Source organism: Microtus oregoni, unplaced genomic scaffold, assembly GCF_018167655.1.
Source record: "Microtus oregoni isolate MIOR12 unplaced genomic scaffold, Mior012 000092F_ref0000046, whole genome shotgun sequence".
Classification (NCBI taxonomy): domain Eukaryota; kingdom Metazoa; phylum Chordata; class Mammalia; order Rodentia; family Cricetidae; genus Microtus; species Microtus oregoni.
Window position 1 is genome coordinate 1,626,383 of NW_024544604.1, and position 23,155 is coordinate 1,649,537.

Below are 23,155 nucleotides of genomic sequence, written 5' to 3' on the forward strand. Positions count from 1 at the left end.
GAGGGGGAATCAGTCATCCTCAGGGATGAGCTCCCCAACTCATTATGCAATACCGGGGGTCAGTCCTGAAAATATATACATTCAAGCCACACTAAAGAGACTCAGCAGGTTGTATTTATATATGTATGTATACATGTAACAATAATAAAGTAAAGAGGAAAACAGTAGAGATAATACATAAAAGCAGAGGAGGGCTTGGAGATAGAGGAAGGAAAACAGTGGGAAGCAGGGCAGGATATGGCAATACAGGAATGAAGACGATCAAAGCGTATTTCAAACATATATGAAATGTCATCATGAAAGCCACTATTTTCTACAATTTATAAATGCTAATTAAAAAAAGACAGACTTTCCAGGTTCACATGGAGACTGCAAAGCCACTCTCACCTTGAGAAACACGTGAGGACCTGGAAGGGGGACTTGGGTCTTGTTAGCAGCTCGTTATCAGGAGGGGGAAATATTTAAAGTCTTACTGGTTTCTGAAGTACTCCAAGCCCAGAAAGTGTTCCAAGTGGAAATGTCTCCCAAACTATTTCTTCCAGGAGAAGAGAGTTTAAGAATTGACAGGGGGGGGTCATAGAAAATTCCTCTAGAACCTAGAAAGGAAGTTCAATGGGAGTCCCTGGGTCAGTTTTTTTTCTTTGTAGTCCTGAGAATTGAAAGCGCTCCAGCACCCAGCCACACTTGCATATGGGTCAGTCATGTCTGTCCCAGGAAGAGGGGCACTTCAATTTGCAGTCTCTGGCGAAGATGTTTAGAACTGCAATTAAAAGCAGTTTGCAGCATTGGGGCTGGGGTCACTAAGCTGGGGGGCAGGGCGGCGCTAGGAGGGGTGGGGCAGACAGGTGACACGTGTCCCTGCTAAGAGCCAGCCAGGAGGGAGGTGGGGGCGGGGGATCAGGGACAGAGAGAGACTGAAAAAGGCAGACACCGTGAGAGACAGAGTTCGCCTTGTGGGAGGAAAAGTCTATTTCCTACTCCAAATGGCCATTTCATGTGCTGTGGGGTGGGTCTCTCTGTATCTTTCTGTGTCTCTCCCTCCCTCTATTTATCTCTCTTTGCCTTCTTCCCCCCCCCCCCCCGTCTTTCTGAGAGGTTGTTTTCGTTTCTCCTCCCCTGATCTTCATCTCTCTTTCTCTCTCTCCTACCTTTCTCAACTCTCCATTTTCTCCTTTGCCCCTCATTTCTCTCTGTTCCGGTTTGTCTCTCTGGCCAATTGCTCTGCCTTTACATCCGTCGGTCTCCTCTCCCCTTCCTCTAACCCTCCTCACTTTCTAGTCCCTTTTGCTCCATTCCTGACCCTCCTATCCCACTTCTTTGCCAGCAGGATGGAAATGCAGGATCCAAAGATGAACGGAGCCCTCTCTGCGGGTGCTGAGGGGTGAGTGGGGGACTCTAAGGAGGTTTGTGGGGAGAGGTCGGGGTTACCTTTTCATGAGCCTCTGGTTTCCTGCCCCATCTATCCAGCTACAGGCAGGAACGTGAGGGCTTCCTGCCCACCCATGGTACCGCTCCTGGGAGGAAACCTGTCCAGTTCATGGATGTAAGTAAGCCCACAGGATCTGTTGAAGTCTCATCTCCGCTATCTTAATTCCAACTCCTTCTCCTCCCTAGCTGCTCTCCTGCCTAGCTATCTCCCTGCCCCAGCTATTGGCTTCTTAGTCGCTGCCATCTCCAGATACTCCCTTTCCCCAAGTACTCCCGCTCTACTCTCTCTGTTGCCTACTTTTTCCCTTCCCACCTATTGCCCCTGCCTACTGACTGCTCTCCCTAAATATTCTCTTTGGCTTTGTGCCCCCTACTGTTCCCCCTCTTCTTTTCTTTTGTTTCTTATCTCCAGTTCCTCCCCGAGAGCCCCCTTGCATTTCCAGCTGCTCCCTCCAGTCTTTCTCTTACATTTCCTTTTGGAAGCTATGTTTCCAGTTTCTTCCCATGAACTCCCTTTCTCTGTCAGCTTCCTCTTGCTTCCCATCACTCCTCCTGGATGTCTCCCTTCTCAGCTGTCTTAATCTTCCTGCCCTTCCTTCCCTGGATCCAGCTCTAGTCTCTTGTCCCATTTTCCCCCCTCCCCGATGTGTGCTGGACTTTGCCCCTTGCCAACAGTTTGAGGGGAAGACATCATTCGGAATGTCCGTGTTCAACCTCAGCAATGCCATCATGGGGAGCGGCATCCTGGGGCTGGCTTATGCCATGGCCCACACGGGAATCATCTTCTTTCTGTGAGTCTATAGGTAGCCTTTGGGGGGTGGTCAGTGGTGTGGCAGGCAAAATGGGAGGCCTGGGCCAAGTCTGAGCTCTGCCCCCTCTTGCAGGGCCCTGCTGCTGTGCATCGCCCTCCTGTCCTCTTACTCGATCCACCTCCTGCTGACCTGTGCCAGTGTTGTCAGTGAGACTCCTGTCCTAGGACCCCATCTTCATCTCATCCTCTCTGGACCTCAGACTCCAGCCTCCAATCCAGACCTCAGCTCAGATCTTGAGCTCCAGACCCAGATCTACTTCCTACTGTCTGATTGCAATTCAAATCTGACTCTGGGCACGGCTACTCTGACCTCAGACCCCAAACTCAGCACCCCAATTCCCACACTCAACTTCCCATGTGACAGATTCCATATTCAACCTTAGCCCTCAGTCTTTATCTGGGCTCCTAGATCATCAGGTTCCAATTCCTAACACCCATCCCGTAGTCTGACCTCGGACCTTCCCCACCAGGACACTCGTAGACTATTCCATCCCACCTCTAACTTCTATCAGTCTTTGCGTCCTCTTAACCTGGAAACCACTACTGAAATCCTCAGACCCCTGATGTCCATGGTTTCAGGATTCTCTCCCTCCATGGTCTCAGTCCATAGTCTGCCTTCAAAACCCCAACACTTCACTCTCAGCTTTTAATGTCTCCCTGGCCTCAAATACCATCTGCTGGATTCTACTCAGAAATTCTACCCTAAGCTGCACAGTCCTCACCTGAATCCTCTGTCAGTCACGCCAAAGCACACCTGTCTCACCTAGCCTGGCTTCCCCAAATTCACAGGCTGTTCTTTCCTGCCTCCCCCTTCGCAGGCATCCGAGCCTATGAGCAGCTGGGACAGAGGGCATTCAGGCCTGCTGGGAAAGTTGTGGTGGCCGTCATCATCTGTCTGCACAATGTTGGGGGTGAGGACTTGGGGAGGGTCAACTAGGGGGAAGAGGGTGGAATGAGGTGGGCTTTTCTCTGGGTGGTCGGAGGCGGGGGGTGGGAATCCTGATTAAATAGTCTCTATCTGCACCAGCAATGTCCAGTTACCTGTTCATCATCAAATCTGAACTCCCTCTGGTTATTGGCACCTTCCTGCACATGGACCCTGAAGGGTGAGTACACAAAATCTCCCTGGCTGACCGGGACTCTACCTGGTGAGCCCAGCAATCATCTCCAACTCTGTCTTCCTGGCTCCCAGGGGCTCTGTTTTAGGTTAACCGAGACTATGATGTATTAGGAGTCAATATTACATGTGACTATAACTCTCCACAGGACTATGGTAGACCATGCGCTGATTCTGAGACTTCTTCAGGCTGATTCTGGCTGGCAGCGGTCTCTGTATGCCTGGTGTATGCTGATGCTGACCATATGTGTGTGTGACTGTACAGATGGAGCAGATGTGGACTCTGGGTTTGACTGCTGTCCTGGCTGATTCTCTCTGGTCAGCCATGTGATGGCTAACAGCTGGGTCCTGTATGCTGCAATTGATCCCAACCATATGTGTGTGACACTTGGCTACTCTCATTTTCCCTGTTTAACTAATCAGGGTCCATCAGGCTGCTGGGCTCTATCTAGCTCTAAACGTGTGATTGCTGACTCTAGTGGTCTGTGTGTCGTGTCAACTCTGCGCTCTGTCAACTCCATCTCCTGTTTGCTTTGGCGATTATTGTGTAGCAGATTCTCTCGGGCTGTGTGTGTGTGTGTGCTCAGGGAACTGTAACTGTGGAAATCCTCTTGATTGTGGCTTCAACCATGTGTATGCTCAGTCTGTTAGAACCCAGATTCATACTCCTGGCACAGCCTCCCAGATATTTTCTATACATACAGTGGGATTCCAAGTGTGTTCATTTGTGCACGTATCTGTGTTTTTCTTCATTTGCGTTCATCTTTCTTCCTCTATTTGTATTTTTTTAATGTGTCTAGAACCTGAGGCCTCATGCGTACGAGGCAAGTGCTCAGCCACTGAACTACACACTCCCGACTCCCTCTCTGTACCTTTTGGTTGTTGTTTTGAGAGAGGGTCTCTCTATACAGCCTTGGCTGTCCTGGAACTCACTTTGTAGATCAGTCTGACTTTGAACTCACAGAGAGCTGCCGCCCAAGTACTGGGATTACAGGCATGCACCACCATGTCTGGCTTTCTATATATGTTTCTGAGATGGGGTTCTGTTCTGTAGCCCAGGCTGGCCTGGAATTTGTCTTAGCTTCTCAAGGGCTGGGATTACAGGTTGCACCACTTGGCCTAGTGCTTCTCTGTGTGTATTATTTATTTTTTGAGACTGGGTTTCTCTGTAGCTTTGGTACCTGTCCTGGAACTCATTCTGTAGACTAGGCTGGCCTTGAACTCATACAGATCTGTCTGTCTCTACCTGGCCCCCCACTCGAGTGCTGGAATTAAAGACATGTGCCACCACCACCCGGCTAGCCTCTGTATATCTTGACATACATATTTATATGTTTAGGGACCAGCTCTTATTCTACTTAGTAGTCCTATGGACTTTGGTATACATGTGTGGTTTTGTCAGTTAAACTCCGGGATAGTTTTATGTGCCTGTCTGACAGTTTTATGTGCCAAGCTGAATAAGTGTTTGGTTTTTATTATCTGTGTGTATCCTGTGAAATGGTTGGCTTTTCCAAGATCATCCAAGTATGACTAGGTATGTCTGAGTTTTCTTTTTTTCTCCACCTTGCTGGGGTTCAAACCTGGGACCTTTGTATATGCCAGGCAAGTGCTTTTACCAGTGAAAGATGTCCCCCTGCCATAGCAATTACAATTAAGTCCCATGTGTATGTAACCAAGATTTACTCTATTCAATTTTGTTTATGTGATAGAAAGAGAAAATGTGAATGCCTGGAACATAGACACTCAAAGGGTGTTTGTGTTGTATGTGTGTGTTTTTGTTTTGTTTTTTTTTTTCGAGACAAGGTTTCTCTGTAGCTTTGGAGCCTGTCTTGGAACTAGCTCTTGTAGACCAGGCTGGCCTCAAACTCACAGAGATCCGCCTGCCTCTGCCTCCCGAGTGCTGGGATTAAAGTCATGCGCTGCCACCACCCGGCATATGTGTATGTTCTTATGTATGTGCACGTGTGTGTACATGCGTGTAAAGGCCAGAATTGGTCTCAAGTGTCTCTTTTATCTTTCTCTTTTTTTAAAGATTTATTTATTTATTATGTATACAATATTCTGTCTGCATGTATGCCACCAGACCAGAAGAGGGCATCAGATCTCATTAGAGATGGCTGTGAGCCACCATGTGGTTGCTGGGAATTGAACTCAGGAAGAGCAGTCAGTGCTCTTAACCTCTGAGCCATCTCTCCAGCCCCTCTTTTACCTTTCTTTATCTTATGTTTTGGAGATGAAATCTCTCACTGAACCTGAAGCTTACCAATTAGGCTATACCAGTGTGCCAGGAAGCCTACAGCATCCTGCTTGTCTCCACCACCACCGTGCGTGGAGTACAGATGTGCACTGTGGCATGAGAGATGGAGATCCAAACTCAAGTCTTCACGTCTGCATAGCACGCACTGTATCAACTGAGTCATCTCCCCAGTCCTAAGTTTAGATATTTGTTGGAATGTGTGTATGTGTACCACATTTGCACGGTGGCCCCAGAGGCCAGAAGAGAAAGTCAGAACTGAAAGTTAGGAAGTGAAACTTAGGCATTTGCTAGCCATCTGACGTGGGTGCTGGAATCTTCTTGTCTACCCAGGGACTGGTTCTTGAAGGGAAACCTCCTCATTATCATGGTCAGCTTTCTAATCATCTTGCCTCTGGCTCTCATGAAACACCTGGGTAAGGAGGCTTCCTGGGTTGGTCATTGGGTGGCAGGGGTCAGAGCATGGGCACTAAGTAGCAAAAGCCCTTATTATTTTCCATATTAAGTTTGTTTTTATTTTGGTCCTGGAGACTGAGCCTAGGAGTGCACACAGACTAGGCAAGTGTAATACCACTGGGGTATATTGCCAGTCTGAAAAAAAGAGACATTTTCAATGGTTGTGGAATGCTGAGAGGGTGGGGAGGGCTTGTCTGATTTGGCTTTTAGCAGATTGGTAGGAGTTTTCTACAGAGGGAGGTTGGTTCAGGTGGAAATGGAAGCGTATTCGAAGGACAGAGTAAGGTTTTGGTGTTTGGTGTACTGGGTTTCTTGATTTCCAAGGCTCTGTGATCACTTCTTGTAGGCTACTTGGGGTATACGAGCAGCCTCTCTCTGACCTGCATGCTGTTTTTCCTCGTTTCGGTAAGTTATCGAGGACATGAATGGCAGGAGGCGGCGGGGGAGAATTTGAGACACTGAGGCATAGGCAAAACCTTCTTTGCAACTTTGTTTCCTTACTTGGGATACCCAGGTCATCTATAAGAAGTTCCAGCTTGGCTGTGATGTGAGCCACAACGACACAGCAGTGGAGGGCGCACAGCTCCAGGGCTTTAACAGCAGTTGTGAGGCTAAGCTGTTCACAGTTGACTCACAGGTAGGTATGCAGGCAGGTAGGAGCTTGTACCACACTGGGCCCTCTTGCCCTATCCCAACATCTCACTTTTTTAATCAGAGTACTGGGCTTTGGGGGCTGTGTCTTGTGCCCTACTTCAAAGGTAATGGGGACTACTCAAAGGGCTCTAATTCTATATCCATGGACCATTCCCCAGATATCTTACACGGTCCCTATTATGGCTTTTGCCTTTGTCTGCCACCCTGAGGTGCTGCCCATCTACACAGAGCTATGCCGGTGAGTAGAGTAGAGGGGCGTTGTGATCAGCCATCTAGAGGGGGGCAGTAGCCATAATGTCTGGCAGTCTCCATAGCAACCTTGGTATGCTATCTTGAGGGTGGCTGGTTTTGACAAAGGAGGGATTTGGAGTGTTTATGAAACCTCACGGACGCAGAGAAGTGACTATTTACTGACTGGATTTAAGTAGTACACTCTTCTAATGCCCAGAATAAATGTGAGTGGACAGAGTCGGGAGGCAGGGATCAGATGAGTTGATGGAAGAGGTGATGGTCTCCAAAGATGAGGTCGAGGAAGCAAGGATGATCCGATGGCTGGAGAGGGAGAGGTGGACAGAAGGGAGGCAGGACTGGGGTTTTTAGAGGATCGGACAGAAGGGGGCAATATAGATGTCAGATGGAGGAAAAGGCAGAGATGGTCATAGGGGTAGAGACATAGATGGACTGATAGGGGAGGCTTGGCTAGTTACCCAAGGGAGGCAGAGATAGAGTGTCAGTGTGTACCAGTTGAACATTGTTGGTCCTAGGAGGAAGGAGACTCTGGAGGGTGGGAGCCAGTTTTGAGGGTACACAAGTTCAAGGGTATGGCCATGACAGTTCCATGATCTATACATTCCAGGCCCACCCAGCGCAGGATGCAAGCTGTGGCCAACATGTCCATCGGGGCTATGTTCATCATGTATGGGCTCACAGCCACCTTTGGATACCTGACCTTCTACAGTGAGTGTGGCCGGGGCCATGGGTGGGAGTAGAGACCGAGCCTGGGCGAGAGCAGAAGCCTCTGAGCTTTTGCCCTCCAGGACCTCAGGCCCATCAGTTTTCAAAAAGTATAGTAAACATCATGTGTGTAGACTTTCTCATCATATGTGTCATGGTTTCTGGGCTACTGAGCCTAGTGTTCTTGTATCTTGTGTTCCAGGCACTGTGAAGGCAGAGATGCTGGAAATGTACAACCAGGAGGATCTGCTCATTCTTTGTGTGCATCTGGCTGTGCTGCTTGCTGTAACCCTGACTGTGCCAGTTGTGCTTTTCCCTGTGAGTGGGGGCAAGGAGGGCCTGGGGAGTGAAGGAATAAGGGAATGAGCAGAGGGAAGAACGGGCCTGGTGAACAGAGAAGGCAAAAATAGATGGTTGGACAAAAGGGGACCTGAAGTCAGGTATGTAGCTCAGTTTGCAGAGTGCTTCCTAATGTACCTGAGGCCCTGGGTGAGATCCCCAGCACTGTTTTAAATAGTATATAGTGGTACATGCCTGTAATCCTAGCTCTCTGAAGGTAGAGACAGGAGGATTAGGAGTTCAAGGTCATTCTTAGCTACAGTGTTGAGTTTGAGGCCTGTCTGTGCTATGTGAGATCCTATCTCGAAAACCACGAATAAAGAAGGGACAGGGTGGTAAAGATAGTCAGATAGTGAGAGAGGCAGGGCTTTCAGACAGGGTAAAAGGATAGGTAATGGTCAGAGGGGGAGGGGGAGATGAACAAAAGAGGAGACAGGATTTCCGTAGTGGTGGAAGCAAGGATAGAGTCATATGGAAAAAGTATCTATGCCTGTTGAGGTAGAGGCATAGATACCTGGTCAGACAGGCTGAAGGCATAGATAGTGGGGTAGGAAATCAAGGATCTTGGACCGAGTAGAAACAGACAGGATCACATACCAGAGGGGACAGCATGTGAGTCCTGATCCCTGTCCTGCCCTTCCTTACCTGCAGATCCGCCGAGCCCTACAGCAGCTGCTCTTCCCAAGCAAGGCCTTCAGTTGGACACGACATGTGGCCATAGCCCTGATCCTGCTGATTTTGGTCAATGTCCTTGTTATTTGTGTGCCAACCATCCGAGATATCTTTGGGTTTATTGGTCAGTAACCTCAACCTCAGTTTCTTGCCCTAGCTAATATGGGCCTTGCCTTCAGACTTAGGTTGATTGCTGTCCCCTTCTGTCCTTCAGGATCCACCTCAGCCCCTAGCCTCATCTTCATCCTTCCCAGTGTCTTCTATCTACGTATTGTTCCTTCTGAGGTGGAACCCTTATTTTCCTGGCCCAAGATCCAGGTGAGTATCTCAGGAAGGAGTGCTGGGGAAAGAAGTAGCATTCTGAAGAGCGACCACTTGCTCCAAGAGGGCTAGAAATGACAGGAGCATTATCCAGATGAGGTCGGGAGAGGAAGGAGCATCCAGGAAGAGGGACAGGCTGTGAGAAAGAGTGAAGGTGACTGTCTTCGGAAAGGGTAGAGCAGATAGAATAGATAGAACACAAGCAACATTTGGGAAGAGAGAGAACACTCTAGAAGGACTGGTAGGCTGAGCTCGTGGTTCAGTTGCAGCGGGCTTCCCTAGCATTTTTGAATCTCTAGGGTCTGTGTCCAGCAGTGCAAAGTGGGGAGAGGACTAGTATAGAGAGAGGACTCTTCAGGAGCACCATTGGGGAGAGAGGCAGCGATATGCTGAAAAAGATGGAGGGAATTAATTCCCAGAAGGTTCTGAAAAGATGGGATAGCTGCTTGCTTTGAGGGCCGGGAGAAGAGAGGAGGGCCAGGAATGGATGGGGCTTTGTTGGAAAGGGGTTCAAGAGCATTCTCTGGAATGTTTTGGTGGGTGATCCTGGGCAACTCCACCTTTTCTTCCTCTTGCTCACAGGCCCTGTGTTTTGGCATCCTGGGAGTCCTCTTCATGGCCATCAGCCTGGGCTTTATGTTTGCCAACTGGGCCACAGGCCAGAGCCGTATGTCTGGACACTGACCTGGCCTGGCCTGCCTCACTCAGTCCCCATGTTCACAGGCATGTATATGAGGGCATACAAGTCACTTTCCTGAGTTCCTCCTGCATGGGATGTGGAGGTGGCTGGTCTCTATTATATTAACATTGCTGTAGAGTAGTTCACTTTCCTTCTCCATAGGGTTGCCTTACTTCTCCTGCCAACCCCGTGAGAGGAGGAGGGGAGGCCAGGTCCTTAGAAGGGTTCTTACCCAACATAGTTCTCACTTTCTAGATGAAGCTGTTGTCAGGGTTATATTGGGGCTCAAAGGGAAGAATAAAGATGCTGAATGAAACCCTGGTCTGAACCTTCTGATATTTCTCAAAGACTTATTGGAAGAAACAAGCTCAAGTGAAGGCAGGGGTAAACTGAGGCTACGAGTAGAACTGTGTTCTTTCTCATCTGTTCCCTCTTTTCTCCATTCCTCCGGTGACTCTGCACTCAACCCAATCACATGCCCGTTTACTTACTCAGCAGTGACTGTGAGCTTGGGAATATAGCAGTGAATGTTCCAACTGCCATAGATAGAGCCATGGACCAAACAGATCATAGTGCTTCCATACAAGAGAGAAAATGGTCTAACTTTGGTCTGCTTCCTACTTTTGGGGGTCCTTGGACTAAAAACGTTTTGCAAATTTCTAATGTATTTTAAAAAAATAGAAAGAAGAATAGTGTTTTCTGGTCTGGTAAGATCGCTCAGCAGGTAAGTGCACCTGCCACTAAGCCTGACAAAGTGCGTTTGTTTGTCCTCTGACCTCCTCACGAGAGCCATGGCACATGTGCACATGCAAATATATACACGTGCATGCGTGTGTGGACACATCTCAGATGGATAAATGTTAAATGAAGGCTATTTTGTGACCCTTGGAAACTGAAGGAAAGTCACGTTTCAGTGCCTGTACATTTCTGCCGTAATGTGGTCAGTGCGTGTGTTTGTGGACTGCTCATGGCTGTTCGTGCAGAACTAAGGAGTTACTCAGGAGACCATATGGCCTTCGATGCCTACGTTATTTACTCATCTGCCTTTTCCAGAAAAAAGATTAGCTTAATGCTGACTTAGTGGAATGGAAGAAAAACATCTTTTTTTTTCTTTTATTTGAGACAGGATTGCATTACGTAGTATTTTCTGGCCTGGAACTTACTGAGTAGACCAGTCCTGGAACTCAAAGAGATCAACCTGCCTCTGTCTCTGCTTCCCACGTGTTGGGGTTAAAAGCATATTTTATCATGACTAGCCTTCCTAAAAATGATTGATTTTTAGTGTGTATGAGTGCCTACATATATGTATGTGCACCATATTCATGCTTTGTGACTGTAGAGTCAGAAGAGGGCATTGGATCCCCTGGGATGGAGTTACAGGACTTACAGATGGTTGTGAGCTGCCATGTGGGTGCGAGGAACCAAACCCAGGTCCTCTGCAAGAGCAGCAAGTACTCTTAAGTGCTTAGTCGTCTTCCTAGACCCATAAAGATCATTTTGAACACTGAAGCAAATGAGTACAGATGTGATGTTTGAAGTTGTGTGAGGAACCAGTCTGGGAAGTCTCACTGAAGAGGGGCCAGGGACCAGGGATCCTAGTTGGGATAGAAAGAGTAAGCCTTGTGATTGTTTTGACAAAGACTCTCCCACGCAGAAGGCACAGCAGGTACAAAGTCCCTGAGGCATATATGGACACGGCAAGTCCAAGCAAGAGTAAGGAGCAAGGAGGAGCTAGCATGAATGGGTACGGACTGATTTCACCACAGCTTTGTCAATAATCCTGAGTTACACAACACTCATTGGCTGTCAAAAGAGATAAAAATGGTATGGCTGTTACATTTATATATTTATGGAAGAAAATTTCAGATGCTAGGGAACATTTATGCTCCCAGATAATGTATATTTTTAATATTTCTTGCGCTGAGAATAAAACCAAAGGCTTGATACCTGCTAGGTGAATACTTGATCAAAGCTGCACCCCAAGCCTTCCCAACAATCTTTTTTTTTTTTTTTTTTTTTGGTTTTTTGAGACAGGGTTTCTCTGTGGCTTTGGAGCCTGTCCTGGAACTAGCTCTGTAGACCAGGCTGGTCTCGAACTCACAGAGATCCGCCTACCTCTGCCTCCTGAGTGCTGGGATTAAAGGCGTGCGCCACCATCGCCCGGCCTTCCCAACAATCTTTATGCATACATAGGCCACTGCTGATAAATAATATGTCCCCCCATGTGATGGTTAGTGTTTTAGTTTGCTGTGAAGAGACACAATGACCATGGCAACTCATAAAGAAAACATTTTCCCTTTTTTTATTGATTTTTATTGAGCTCTACATTTTTCTCTGCTCTCCTCCCTGTCTCTCCCCTCCCCTCTTCAAACATCCCCCAAGGTCCCCAAGCCCCAAATGTACTCAGAAGATTTGTCTTTTTCTACTTTCTACTTCCCATGTAGATTAGATCTATATATGTCTCTCTTAGGGTCCTCATTGCTGTCTAAGTTCTCTGGGATTGTGATTTGTAGGCTTGGTTTTCTTTGCTTTATGTTTAAAAACCACTTATGAGTGAGTACATGTGATAATTGTCTGTGTCTGGGTTTACCTCACTCTAAAGAAAACAGTTAATTGAGGTGGCTCACTTACAGTTTCAGAGGTTTAGTCCATTGTCATCATGACAGGGAACATGGCAGCGTGCAGACAGATACGGTGTTGGAGCTGAGAGTGCTACATCTTCCAGGCAACAGGAAGTTGATTGACAGTCACACTGAGGGAAGCTTGAACAAAAGAGACCTTAAAACCCAAGCCCGCAGTGACACACTTCCTCCCTCAAGGCCACCTCTCCTAATAGTGCTGTTCCCTTTTGGGGGCCATTTTCTTTCAGATCACCACAGTTGGTCTTGTTAGCTTCCTGGGATTTGAAATTGTCTAAAGGACATAGCTCTGGGTTTGTCTATGAAGGTGTTTCCAGTTAGGTGTGAGGAGGATAGACCCATCTTGAGTGTAGATGACATTCTAGCCATGAGACGAGACCCCAGGCTGAATAAAAAGGAAAAGGAGAGAGCAAGCGGAGCACCGCATCCATCTCTCTTTGCTTCCTGACAGAATGCCACGTCACCCTTTGAATGCCTTCACCCACAATAAACTGTGTCCCCCACTGCCTTAAGTTGATTTTTGTCACAACAGTGACCAAAATCCACGCTTTTCATTTTCGAAAATAGTTCTTGCCATGTTGTTCAAGTGTGCTGTGAGTGACTCTCCTTTCAGCCAAGCAACTGCCATCTTGATGCGTTCAGCTGTGCCCCACCCCTGTAAAAAGACACCCCAGCTGGGCTTGTTGACAGTTTATATATCTCCCCCAACTCTGAGTAGCCAACTACTCCCTAGCAAATTGGCAACCCTGTTCTGTTCTGGGGTATATAGAAGTCAGGGAAGACCAGAAGGGGATTCCATCTATGTGGCTCTGGGAAAGCCCTCATCCCAGCTGGGTAAGGCTTTCCAGGTGAGGCTTGTTTGGAAAAGAATGTCACACCCCTGTAAGTGACCACTCACTTAGGTTCTGCAAGGAAGCCCGATAACTCATTGGTTCTCCAGCATGAATTTGAGATGAATCATGCCTCATGTCACTGAGACCTTAGGAGAAGGAGTAGACATTGTTTATGTCTCCTCTGGGAGGGAATTTTAGCAACGAGGTTGATCTCAAACCCCTGGTTTCAAGGGATCATCTTACATACACCTGAGTGATGGGACTATGCCCAACCTATCTATCTATCTATCTATCTATCTATCTATCTATCTATCTATCTACCTATGTAGTTGAGACAGGGTCTCATGTAGCCTCAGCTGGTCTCAAACTTGCCATGTAGGCAACGGTGATCTCGAGTTCCTGATACTCATCCCCAGTCTCTCAAGTGCTGGGTTTTCAGGTGCACTCCACTATGCCCAGTGACGTGCTCCTTGCTTCACTGTTCTTTGATCCTCACAAGCCCAAGGCCTACCTGGGCCATAAGTAAGTTTAAAGGCAATTAAGTGAAGACTAAAAAGTTCCATCTCTTCAGAAACAGAAAGATCTGGAGGTAGATCTCACTGGGAGAGTGCTCATCCAGCTAGTACTGGTAAGGCTTCAGTTCCTAGTATCATGCACATAGAACAAAGAATAGCCAGGAACTTCCTTATTCAGAGCTGGACATCAGATCCAGAACCTTGTGCATAGTAGGCAAGCTCTCTGCCAACTGAGCTACACCCCTACTTTACAGACCAGGAGTTTTTGAAAATGAGGATAATATGATATAATTTTTAAATATTATTTTTTATTAATTAAACTTATTCATTTACATTCTGACCACATGAGAACCTATTTCCCATATACGGTTGCCTTGCCCAGGCTAAATACAAGGGGAGGAGCTTAGTCCTACCTCAACTTGATATGCCGTGCTTTGTTGATACCCATGGCAGGCCTGCCCCTTTCTGAATATGGCATATTTGCCCTAACAAATATGGAAATGTAGCTTAAAATAATAGTCAATGGGCTAGCGTGGTGTTTTAAGCAAGATAAGGGTCCGTCAAAGACATCTACATCCTAATTCATAGAACCCATGAACATGTTGAAGAGAAACTGAAGTTGCACGTGGAATTAAGGTATATAAACCTTAAAATAGTGAGACCATGTTGGCTTATCCTCATGGTTCCAATGTCATCATAGTGGTCTTTATAAGTGGCATGTAGACAATAGTCTGAGAAAGACGACAGAAACAAAGCCAAAGAAATGTTATGTTGTTGGCTTTGAAGCAGCAAGATGAAAGTCGGGAGCCAAGGCAGGTAGGCAGGGAATGTTTTCTTTGCAACACAGTCCTCCACCTTGCTTTAAGTCCAGGGAGATTTGTGCTGGATCTCTGAACTAAAGAAGTGTAGGATAATACATTTGTGATTCTTTAGGCCACTGAATATATGACAATTCATCATAGCTGCAATAAAAACGAAATGCACGTAAACAGGTCGGGTAGTGAAACAAAAGAGAAAGGTAGGAACTAGACCAAACTACACATGAAGCCACCATTCCCAAACAGTGGGCAGAGGATGCTTTCATGATAAATGATTGACAAGTGCCTGTCCATGCACAAAAATTTAATCCTTACCCGACAAGACAAAAATAATAAATTTAAGAAAAATTAGAGGTTTAACTGCCAAAGGTATATTAAAAAGTAGGTGCAGGCCGGGTGTGGACATGCATGCTTGTAATCCCAATCTTGGGGAGGCAGAGGCAGAATAATTGTGAGTCTATGTGGCTAGCTTGGGCTACTTAGTGAGATCAAGTCTCATAAAACAAAACAAAACATAGCCATAAATTTAGCACAATATAATAATTTAGTGTAAGCACTTCTTGACATGACATAATGGCTACAAACAACAAATCAGATATATTTTAAGATCTGAAAATTAAAATGCCATTTAAGGCAAACGACACTATGAACTACCACTTAAAAGGCAGATTGGGTGGGAAGGGAAGAGATGTGTAACAGATAAATAGTATCTGTTCGGAGGATACAGTTCATTTTGTAAGAGTGCTTTCCCAGCAATAGATCTGGGTTTGATCCTCAACACCCCATACGAAGAGTGAGATATGGGGCTGAAGAGATGGCTCAGCCGTTAAAGACTAGGCTCACAACCAAAAATATAAGAAGAGTGAGATATGGAGGTTGGAGGATCAGATATTTCTCAGCTACATAGTGAATTTGAGGCCAGCCTGGGCTACATAAAAATTTTTCAAAAAGAAAATAACTTCTTAGAATATAAAAACAAAGTTATTGTGTATTAGTAAGTAGGTATCATATTGACTGATATTAACTGAATATTAAAAATAAAGTCAGGGCCTGGAGAAATAGATAACACAGTGGTTAAGATTACTGGCTGCTCTTGATGAGGGTCTAGGTTCAAGTCCCAGGACCCACAAGGCAGTCCAGAACTGTCTATAACTCTAGGTCCAGTGGATCTGATGCCCTCTTGTGGCTTCACTATGCATAGACATAAATGCAGGCAAAACACCCATACACATAAAAAAATGTTCAGTAGTATCTCAGCATAGCACAAAAAGACTAAGAAACAAAGAACGGATGGGAAAGGAACCCAAAGGGAATGGAAAGTAGATTCTAGAAATCCCAACATTCATTCAATGGGATTTTCAGACATAAAGTATAAAAAGAAAGAATAGAGAGAAGGCACTACTTGAAGAAATAATGATCTAGAACTGTTTGAACTTGGCATGAGTCTTTGGGGGCTGGAGAGTTGGCTCAGTGGGTAAGAGCGCTTGTTCTCGCAGAAGACTGTGTTTGATTCCCAGTGCCCACATGGTGGCTCACAGTCATTTGTAACTCTAGTTCCAGGGCATCCAACACCCTCTTCTCACCTTATCAGGCATACATGTGGTACACATACATGTATGCAAGCAAAACACTCATACACGTAAAATAGAAAAATTATAAAAAGAGACAGAAATCTTCAAACTGAAAAAAACTCTATCCAAATCTGAGCACAGTTCTCTCAGTGTCTTGATTCTCTCTGTGTGTCTCTCTGTCCCTGTCTGTCTGCCTGTCTCAGAAGGAGGAGGAGCAGCAGAAAGAGGAGAGCCAGGTGTAGAGTCTTGCACTATCTACTTGGAAGGCTGGTTCAGGAGGATTGCTTTATCCCAGGAGTTTGAGGCCAGCCTGAGAAAAATGTTAAGACTCTTGGGGTCCAGGAGGAAGATGGAGCATGTTTCCACCAAAGCTCTGCCAGTTTCAGGTACAAACTCTAGAGCCAGATTGCAGGAGTACAAAATCGAACTATTCAATGAACTAATACATTAAAAATAAGAACAACAGGCATCACCCAATACGTATTACTATATATTTCAGCTGTTAATGACAAGCTGAATATTAAACTGTAAAGGCATAGGAGCTGGGACAGTGGCACACTCCTGTAATCCCAGTACTAGGGAGGCTGAGGCAGGAGGACCATAAATTCTAGGCTAGCTTGAGCTAGCTTCCTAGTGAGTTTGCGGCTAGCTGGGCTATCAGATGAGATCATCTCAGAAAAAAAAAGTGAAGGCATTTGTGGTTCCACATAGAGATGGAGACCAGCCATAGCTGTTGGCTTCCTTCCTATCCACAGCGATGGTACAGAAGATGGGTGGAGGTGGTTGGATTTTCAAATAGCTGCCAGAAACAATCTTCTGTTTGGGGCATACTAGGAATTTAATCTAGGATGTTGTGTGTGCGAGGCAAGCACTTTGGCCAGTCCTATGGCAACACAATTCTTCTTCTTTGTTTTTTTTTCAAGACAGGGTTTCTCTGTGCAACACCCTAGCTACCCTGGAACTTGCTTTGTAGACCAGGCTGGGCAACACAATTCTTTTTTTAAAAAAATATTTATTTATTTATTTATTATTTATACAATATTCTGTCTGTGTGTATGCCTGCAGGCCAGAAGAGGGCACCAGACCCCATTACAGATGGTTGTGAGTCACCATGTGGTTGCTGGGAATTGAACTCAGGACCTTTGGTAGAGCAGGCCATGCTCTTAACCTCTGAGCCATCTCTCCAGCCCCTGGGCAACATAATTCTTGATGGTTTGGCCCACACTGGGGGATGAGATGTCCTGTATGTATATCCAACATTTTTATATTACAATATAATGTTGTCATCTGTGTTGGACTGTAATATATGTATCCTGGGATCCCCACAGGTTGTGGGGGGAATCAGAGAGTGAGACATTCAGCATCCAGAGGCCATGGGTAGAAAACCAACTGTCATTTTCTTAATGACATCCTTTTCTTTCCTTGTGTTTTCTGGAAGGCTTCCAGGGCAAATCACAACAGGCAAAAGGGAAAGAGGGGATTGTCTGAGCTCAGCCTCAGAAACTCACTACCCTAAAAAGTACCAGCTTCCAACCTTTACCTATCTTTTCATGAACAGCGAGCTGAATGAAGGAACTGGGTATGCAGACACTGGGTATGAAAACATTGTTAAAATAATAAAGAAATCGATAGAGTAGGTTGGATGTGAAAGTGGATGCAGTTGCAAAGCAACTGCTGATTTGGGCCTGGTAGCACATACTTGTAATCCTACTATTTGGGAGACTGAAGGAGGGGTGTGCATTTGAGGCTGTCCTGGGTTACATAGTGAGACCTTCTGCCCACTACCACCACCACCATGTTAATACATGTACAAAACAACTACCAAGCTGGAGATCAACCTAAAAAATTCTTTAATAGTCATCAGGAATGAAGAGAGATGGAATCAATGAAGGATAAGTTAATGAAGAGAGAGAAACAGGAAGTAAAATTCACCAAATAATAACTTCACTAGAGGAGAGTTAGGTAAATAATTGAATGAGAATTTTTCAGACTTAGAAAAAACTTCAAATCTAAGAAGATTATGGTATACTGAAGAGAATACACTTCTAGACCCAATGACATTTGAGAGTATGAAAAATGAAGGAAAGTAGAGTTTCTGATTAGCTTGTGAGAAGGCCTGGGTTCCACCAATAGTATCAAAAAGCAAAGCAAGGCAAAGCAAAATATTTCCGGGGGAAACAATAAGTTACATATAAAGAAAGAACAAATGAACTAACACCAGATTTCTCAGACACTATACTGGTGGGACTCACAATATGATGCTTACCGGGACTACAAGACCCTGGCTTCCATCCACAGCACCATAAAAAGGAAGAAAAGCTAAAATAATAGTTCTCTTTATGCCAGGTACCAGGGGTACATAACTGTAACTCTATCACTTGGGAGGCAGAGGCAGGAGGATTATGGGTTTAGGCCAGATCGGGCTATAAAACAAGATCCTGCCTATAAAACAAACACAACTTTGTTGACAAGGATACACTGATGTAATAGCTCAACAATGTTAAAAGAAAACTTTCAAATAGGGTGGAAGAAAGAGAGTTATTATGTGGAATTCCCCTCTGTATGCTCTGGGAATGTTTTATTTCCATTGATTAATAAAGAAGCTGCTTTGGCCTATGGCAGCACAGAATATAGGTAGGCAGGAAAACTAAGTTGAATGCAGGGAGAAAGAAGGCAGAGTCAGGCAGATGCCATGGAGTTGCCCAAGAAGCAAGAGGTAACAAACCACGAGTCTCGTGGTAAAATATAAAATAATAGAATCGGTTAATTTAAGATGTAAGAGTTAGTTAATAAGAAGCCCGAGTTAATAGATCAAAGAGTATGTAGTTAATACTAAGCCGCAGAGTGGTCTTTAATCCTAGCCCTTAGAAGGTGGAGGCAGGAGGATCTCGGAGTTCAAGGCCAGCCTGATCTACACTACCCAGAGAATTCTAGGACAGCCAGAGCTATACCGAAAAACCCTGTCTCAAAACAAACAAACAAACAAACAAACAAGGAGATAGACAGACAAACATCAGACAAAAACAAGCTCATTACAAATTGCTCATAAAAGACCTTCTGAGTAGGAGGGCAGATTAGAAGTTGCCTTCATGTGATGCAGTTAAAGAGAAAGAGGATAAGAAAGAAGAGACTCTGTCTCAAGTAGAGAGGAAGAACAGCGGGAATTCACAGATGCAGTGGGCAGTGTGGAGAAGCTGAAAGACAACTCAGCAAACAACAGCCACACTCAGTTCTGCCCTGCCTCTCCCTGGTGGGATGGGGAAATACAAACCTCATCCCACAGGCAAGCACTAGTCAGAACACACTGGCAGCACTAATGCACATGACACGCTCTCAGCTCTAAGACTGGAGTTCAGGAACTGGAGAGATGGTTCAACAGTTAAGAGCACTGGCTATTCTTCCAGAGGTCCTGAGTTCAATTCCTAGCAACCACATGGTGACTCACAACCGTTATGTAATGAGATCTGGTGCCCTCTTCTGGCATGCGGGCCAGAATACTGTATGCATAATAAATAAATCAATCTAAACAAAGAAGACTCAGGTCCAGTGCTGAGTTTTGATGAGATTCTGTGGGACAATCAGCTGTGAAGACAATCCCATTCTGTTACTCACATAAAGACCTTTTCAGGGCATCTTGAGGGAGAACCTACTATCTAAAACCATAGACCCAGGATGAATGAGCATGAGAGCTTGCCTGCAGGCTTAGCTCAGGCAGTGAAGTGTACACTGGGAGGGGCCCTGCCCTCCGTGGCTTTCATCCCCTGAGGGTAGTCAGTATCATCCCTTGAGGGTAGTTTCGGAGTTTGATAACTTTCAGCGTGAGGCCAGCGGTTGGCCAGTTGCTAGTGATCTGCAGTGAGAAGAAGCCTTGCTGTAGAGATCGAGCACTCTGAAGCTCTAGCTACTTCCAGCCTACAGCTCCAGTAGGCTCACTAATAAGTAGCCCTGTTTGCAAGTATGGGGACAAGTTTGCATATACAGACCTTGAAAGAATACTACTCAACTTCATATGAAAAAAACAAACAAAAACCCAGGATAGCCAAAACAATCTTGTACAAGGAACTTCTGACATTAACTCTATGATAGAACTACAATAATGAAGTCGGGTGGTGATGGCGTATGCCTTTAATCCCAGCACTCTGGAGGCAGAGGCAGGCAGATCTCTGTGAGTTAGAGGACAGCCTGGTCTACAAGAGCTAGTTCCAGGACAGGCTCCAAAGCTACAGAGAAATCCTGTCTTGAAAAACCAAAAATAGGGGCTGGAGAGATGGCTCAGTGGTTAAGAACGCTGGCTGCTCTTCCAAAGGTCCTGAGTTCAATTCCCAGCAACCACATGGTGGCTCACAACCATCTGTAATGAGATCTGGAGCCCTCTTCTGGCCTGCAGACATACACACAGACAGAATATTGTATACACAATAAATAAATATTTAAAAACTACAATAATGGTATTGGCATAAAAATAGACAGGTTGACCAATGGAATTGATTTGAAGACCTGGATATTAATCCACACACATATAAACACCTGATCTTTGACAAAGAAGCTAAAATTACACAATGAAAAAAAGGAAAACATCTTCAACAAAGAGTGCTGGCATAACTGGAGTGCAAATAAATCCATATCTATCACAAAACTCAAATCCAAATGGATCAAAGACCTCAACATAAACTGAACTTCGTGGAAAAGAAAGTGGGAAGTACACTTGAACACATTGGCACAGGAGACCACTTCCTAAATATAACCCCAGCAGCACAGACACTGAGAGAAACAATTAATAATTGGGACCTCCTGAAACTGAAAAGCTTCTGTAAAGCAAAGAACACTGTCAACAAGACAAAACGACAGCCTACAGAATGGGAAAAGATCTTCACTAACCCCACATCAGACAGAAGTCTGATCTCCAAAATATACAAAGAAATCAAGAAATTGGTCATCAAAAGAACAAATAATCCAATTTAAAAAAAATGGAGTAGCTGGGCGGTGGTGGCGTACGCCTTTAATCCCAGCACTCGGGAGGCAGAGGCAGGTGGATCTCTGTGAGTTCGAGGCCAGCCTGGTCTACAAGAGCTAGTTCCAGGACAGGAACCAAAAAGCTACAGAGAAACCCTGTCTCGAAAATTAAAAAAAAAATGGAGTACAGACCTAAACAGAGAACTCTCAACAGAGAAATCTAAAGTGGCTGAAAGACACTTAAGGAAATGTTCAACATCCTTAGTCATCAGAGAAATGCAAATCAAAATAACTCTGAGATTCTATCTTACACAAAATGGCTAAGATCAAAAACACCACTAAAAAGGATTTTAGTGAGGGGAGGCTCAAGGGGTGACTCAGAGAGTAAAGAACTTGATTGCAAGCACAGAGACCCGAGTACAGAGCGCCAGCAAGCACATCAAAGCCGGGCATAGGAGCTGCTGTCCGGAACCTTGCAACTGATGGGAGAGGAGGAGACAGGTCTTGCTAAGAGGCTTCTTGCCAGCCAGTCTAGCTGAAACAGTGTGCAGGAGACACCTTGTCTCCAAGAACAAAATGAAGAAGGATAGAGTCCTCACCAACAGATGCGAACAGCTCAATAGAACTGTGGGATCTGCACAGAACTTTCATTTGGTTTGTTGGATTCTCATGATGCATCCCATACTCACCAGGAACTCACTATGTAGCACAGACAGTCATCAACCTCGGGGAAATCTTCCAAGTGCTGACATTAAAGACATGTACCACCACCAGTTGGAACTTTCTGTTTTAGTAAATCAGAATGAACAGCTTATAGAGGAGACCAGAACCTATCTGAATGTATTACATACATGAAGAAAATTACCATTGTTTTTGTGAAGAATTTGTTTTCAGATCAATGCCACCTTAAAACAAATACTTCACAAAAACTGTGTGTGTTAGAGATCGAACCTAATGCCGTGTGTGTGTGTGTGTGTGTGTGTGTGTGTGTAGTTTTTTCAAGACAGGGTTTCTCTGTAGCTTTGGAGCCTGTCCTAGCTCTTGTAGACTAGGCTGTCCTCAAACTCCCAGAGATCCGCCTGCCTCTGCTTCCCGAGTGCTGGGATTAAAGGCCTGGGCCACCACCACCTGGCACCTTGTGTATGTTATGCATACAAAACTCCATCTGCAGCTCAAAAGACCCATTCTATACTGTGGCGGTGGTCAGAAGAGTTTGGACTCACTTCTTTGGATGGATCTCCTATTCTCTCTCGCTTGTCCTTATGTTTTTCAAATTCTTTACAAGGAACAGGGATTATTTATCAAATACGTTAAGAATTTATTGAAACTCTAGACTGGTGAGATGACTCAGTGGGTAAAGGGGCTTGCCACCAAGCTTGATAACCTGAGTTTGATCTCTGAACCCACAAAAGAGGGGTGTGTAAGTGGAGAGAAGGAGGAGGAGGAATAACGCAAGGAGTTAGTTCTATCTCTTGGAAGGAACCTAGTACTAATATTTTCAGTCATGACAGCGATCTATGAATCCCCCTTCTCTGTGACTGTCTCCTGTGATTGAAGATCCAAACACGATCATGTCTTTCTAGGAAGAGAGAAAAAGCAAATCTTCACTACTCTTCTGTTTCCACGGAGAAAAAAATCTCCCTAGACCCCCTCCTTCTTAACCCAACCTCTCCTTTGCATCCTGGAGAGGTCTCTTTTCCTGCCTTTATCTATTTATGGGTCTTCTTACCTTCAGTCACCTTTCCAATGATACCCTATCTTGGAAAATGGCCCATTGTCCTATTCCCTGAGATTTGGAACTGAACCAGAGGCACATTCAGTTGTCCTTACTACACCATCCCCTCCTGTCCTCTTAGCATTCCTGAAGTCACATTGAACTCCCAAACCAGCTTCTGTGCCCATGCCAACTCCCTGGTAAGATGATTCCTATTGGTCTCGGTCACCAAATCTACATTTCTGCTTAACATTGGTGCCTTTATTGTTCACCCACACAAAACAGCTTATGGGGAAAGGTCTCTTTTTTTCTAGATTCCAATTAAGCACCGACTACTGTTAAGAAATGTTTGTATTATTTTAAGACGAGGAAGAAAAAGTTTGCCACTGTTTGGCTTTTGATGATTGCCTTATTGGTAAGCTTTATC

The 23,155-nt window shown here is 45.3% G+C and overlaps 1 protein-coding gene across 1 annotated transcript; it reads left to right on the top strand.

Annotated features, from left to right (window-relative positions):
* The first annotated feature begins 965 nt into the window (after positions 1-965).
* Positions 966-9,757, top strand: LOC121442663 (sodium-coupled neutral amino acid transporter 5-like). Its single transcript, XM_041644266.1, has 16 exons — positions 966-1,006; positions 1,328-1,381; positions 1,468-1,543; positions 2,104-2,219; positions 2,313-2,386; positions 3,058-3,150; positions 3,267-3,345; positions 5,944-6,026; positions 6,413-6,471; positions 6,581-6,703; positions 6,879-6,958; positions 7,577-7,677; positions 7,877-7,992; positions 8,665-8,809; positions 8,900-9,003; positions 9,589-9,757. Exons 1-16 carry the CDS (start codon positions 984-986, stop codon positions 9,688-9,690), a joined length of 1,428 nt encoding a protein of 475 aa, XP_041500200.1. The 5' UTR covers positions 966-983; the 3' UTR covers positions 9,691-9,757.
* Positions 9,758-23,155: the final 13,398 nt, after the last annotated feature.

Coding starts and splice junctions, on each gene's coding strand:
- LOC121442663 (XM_041644266.1), top strand. CDS start 984: ATGGCCATTTCATGTGCTGTGGG. Junction 6,027..6,412: donor GGCTCTCATGAAACACCTGG/GTAAGGAGGCTT, acceptor CACTTCTTGTAG/GCTACTTGGGGTATACGAGC. Junction 8,810..8,899: donor AGATATCTTTGGGTTTATTG/GTCAGTAACCTC, acceptor TCTGTCCTTCAG/GATCCACCTCAGCCCCTAGC.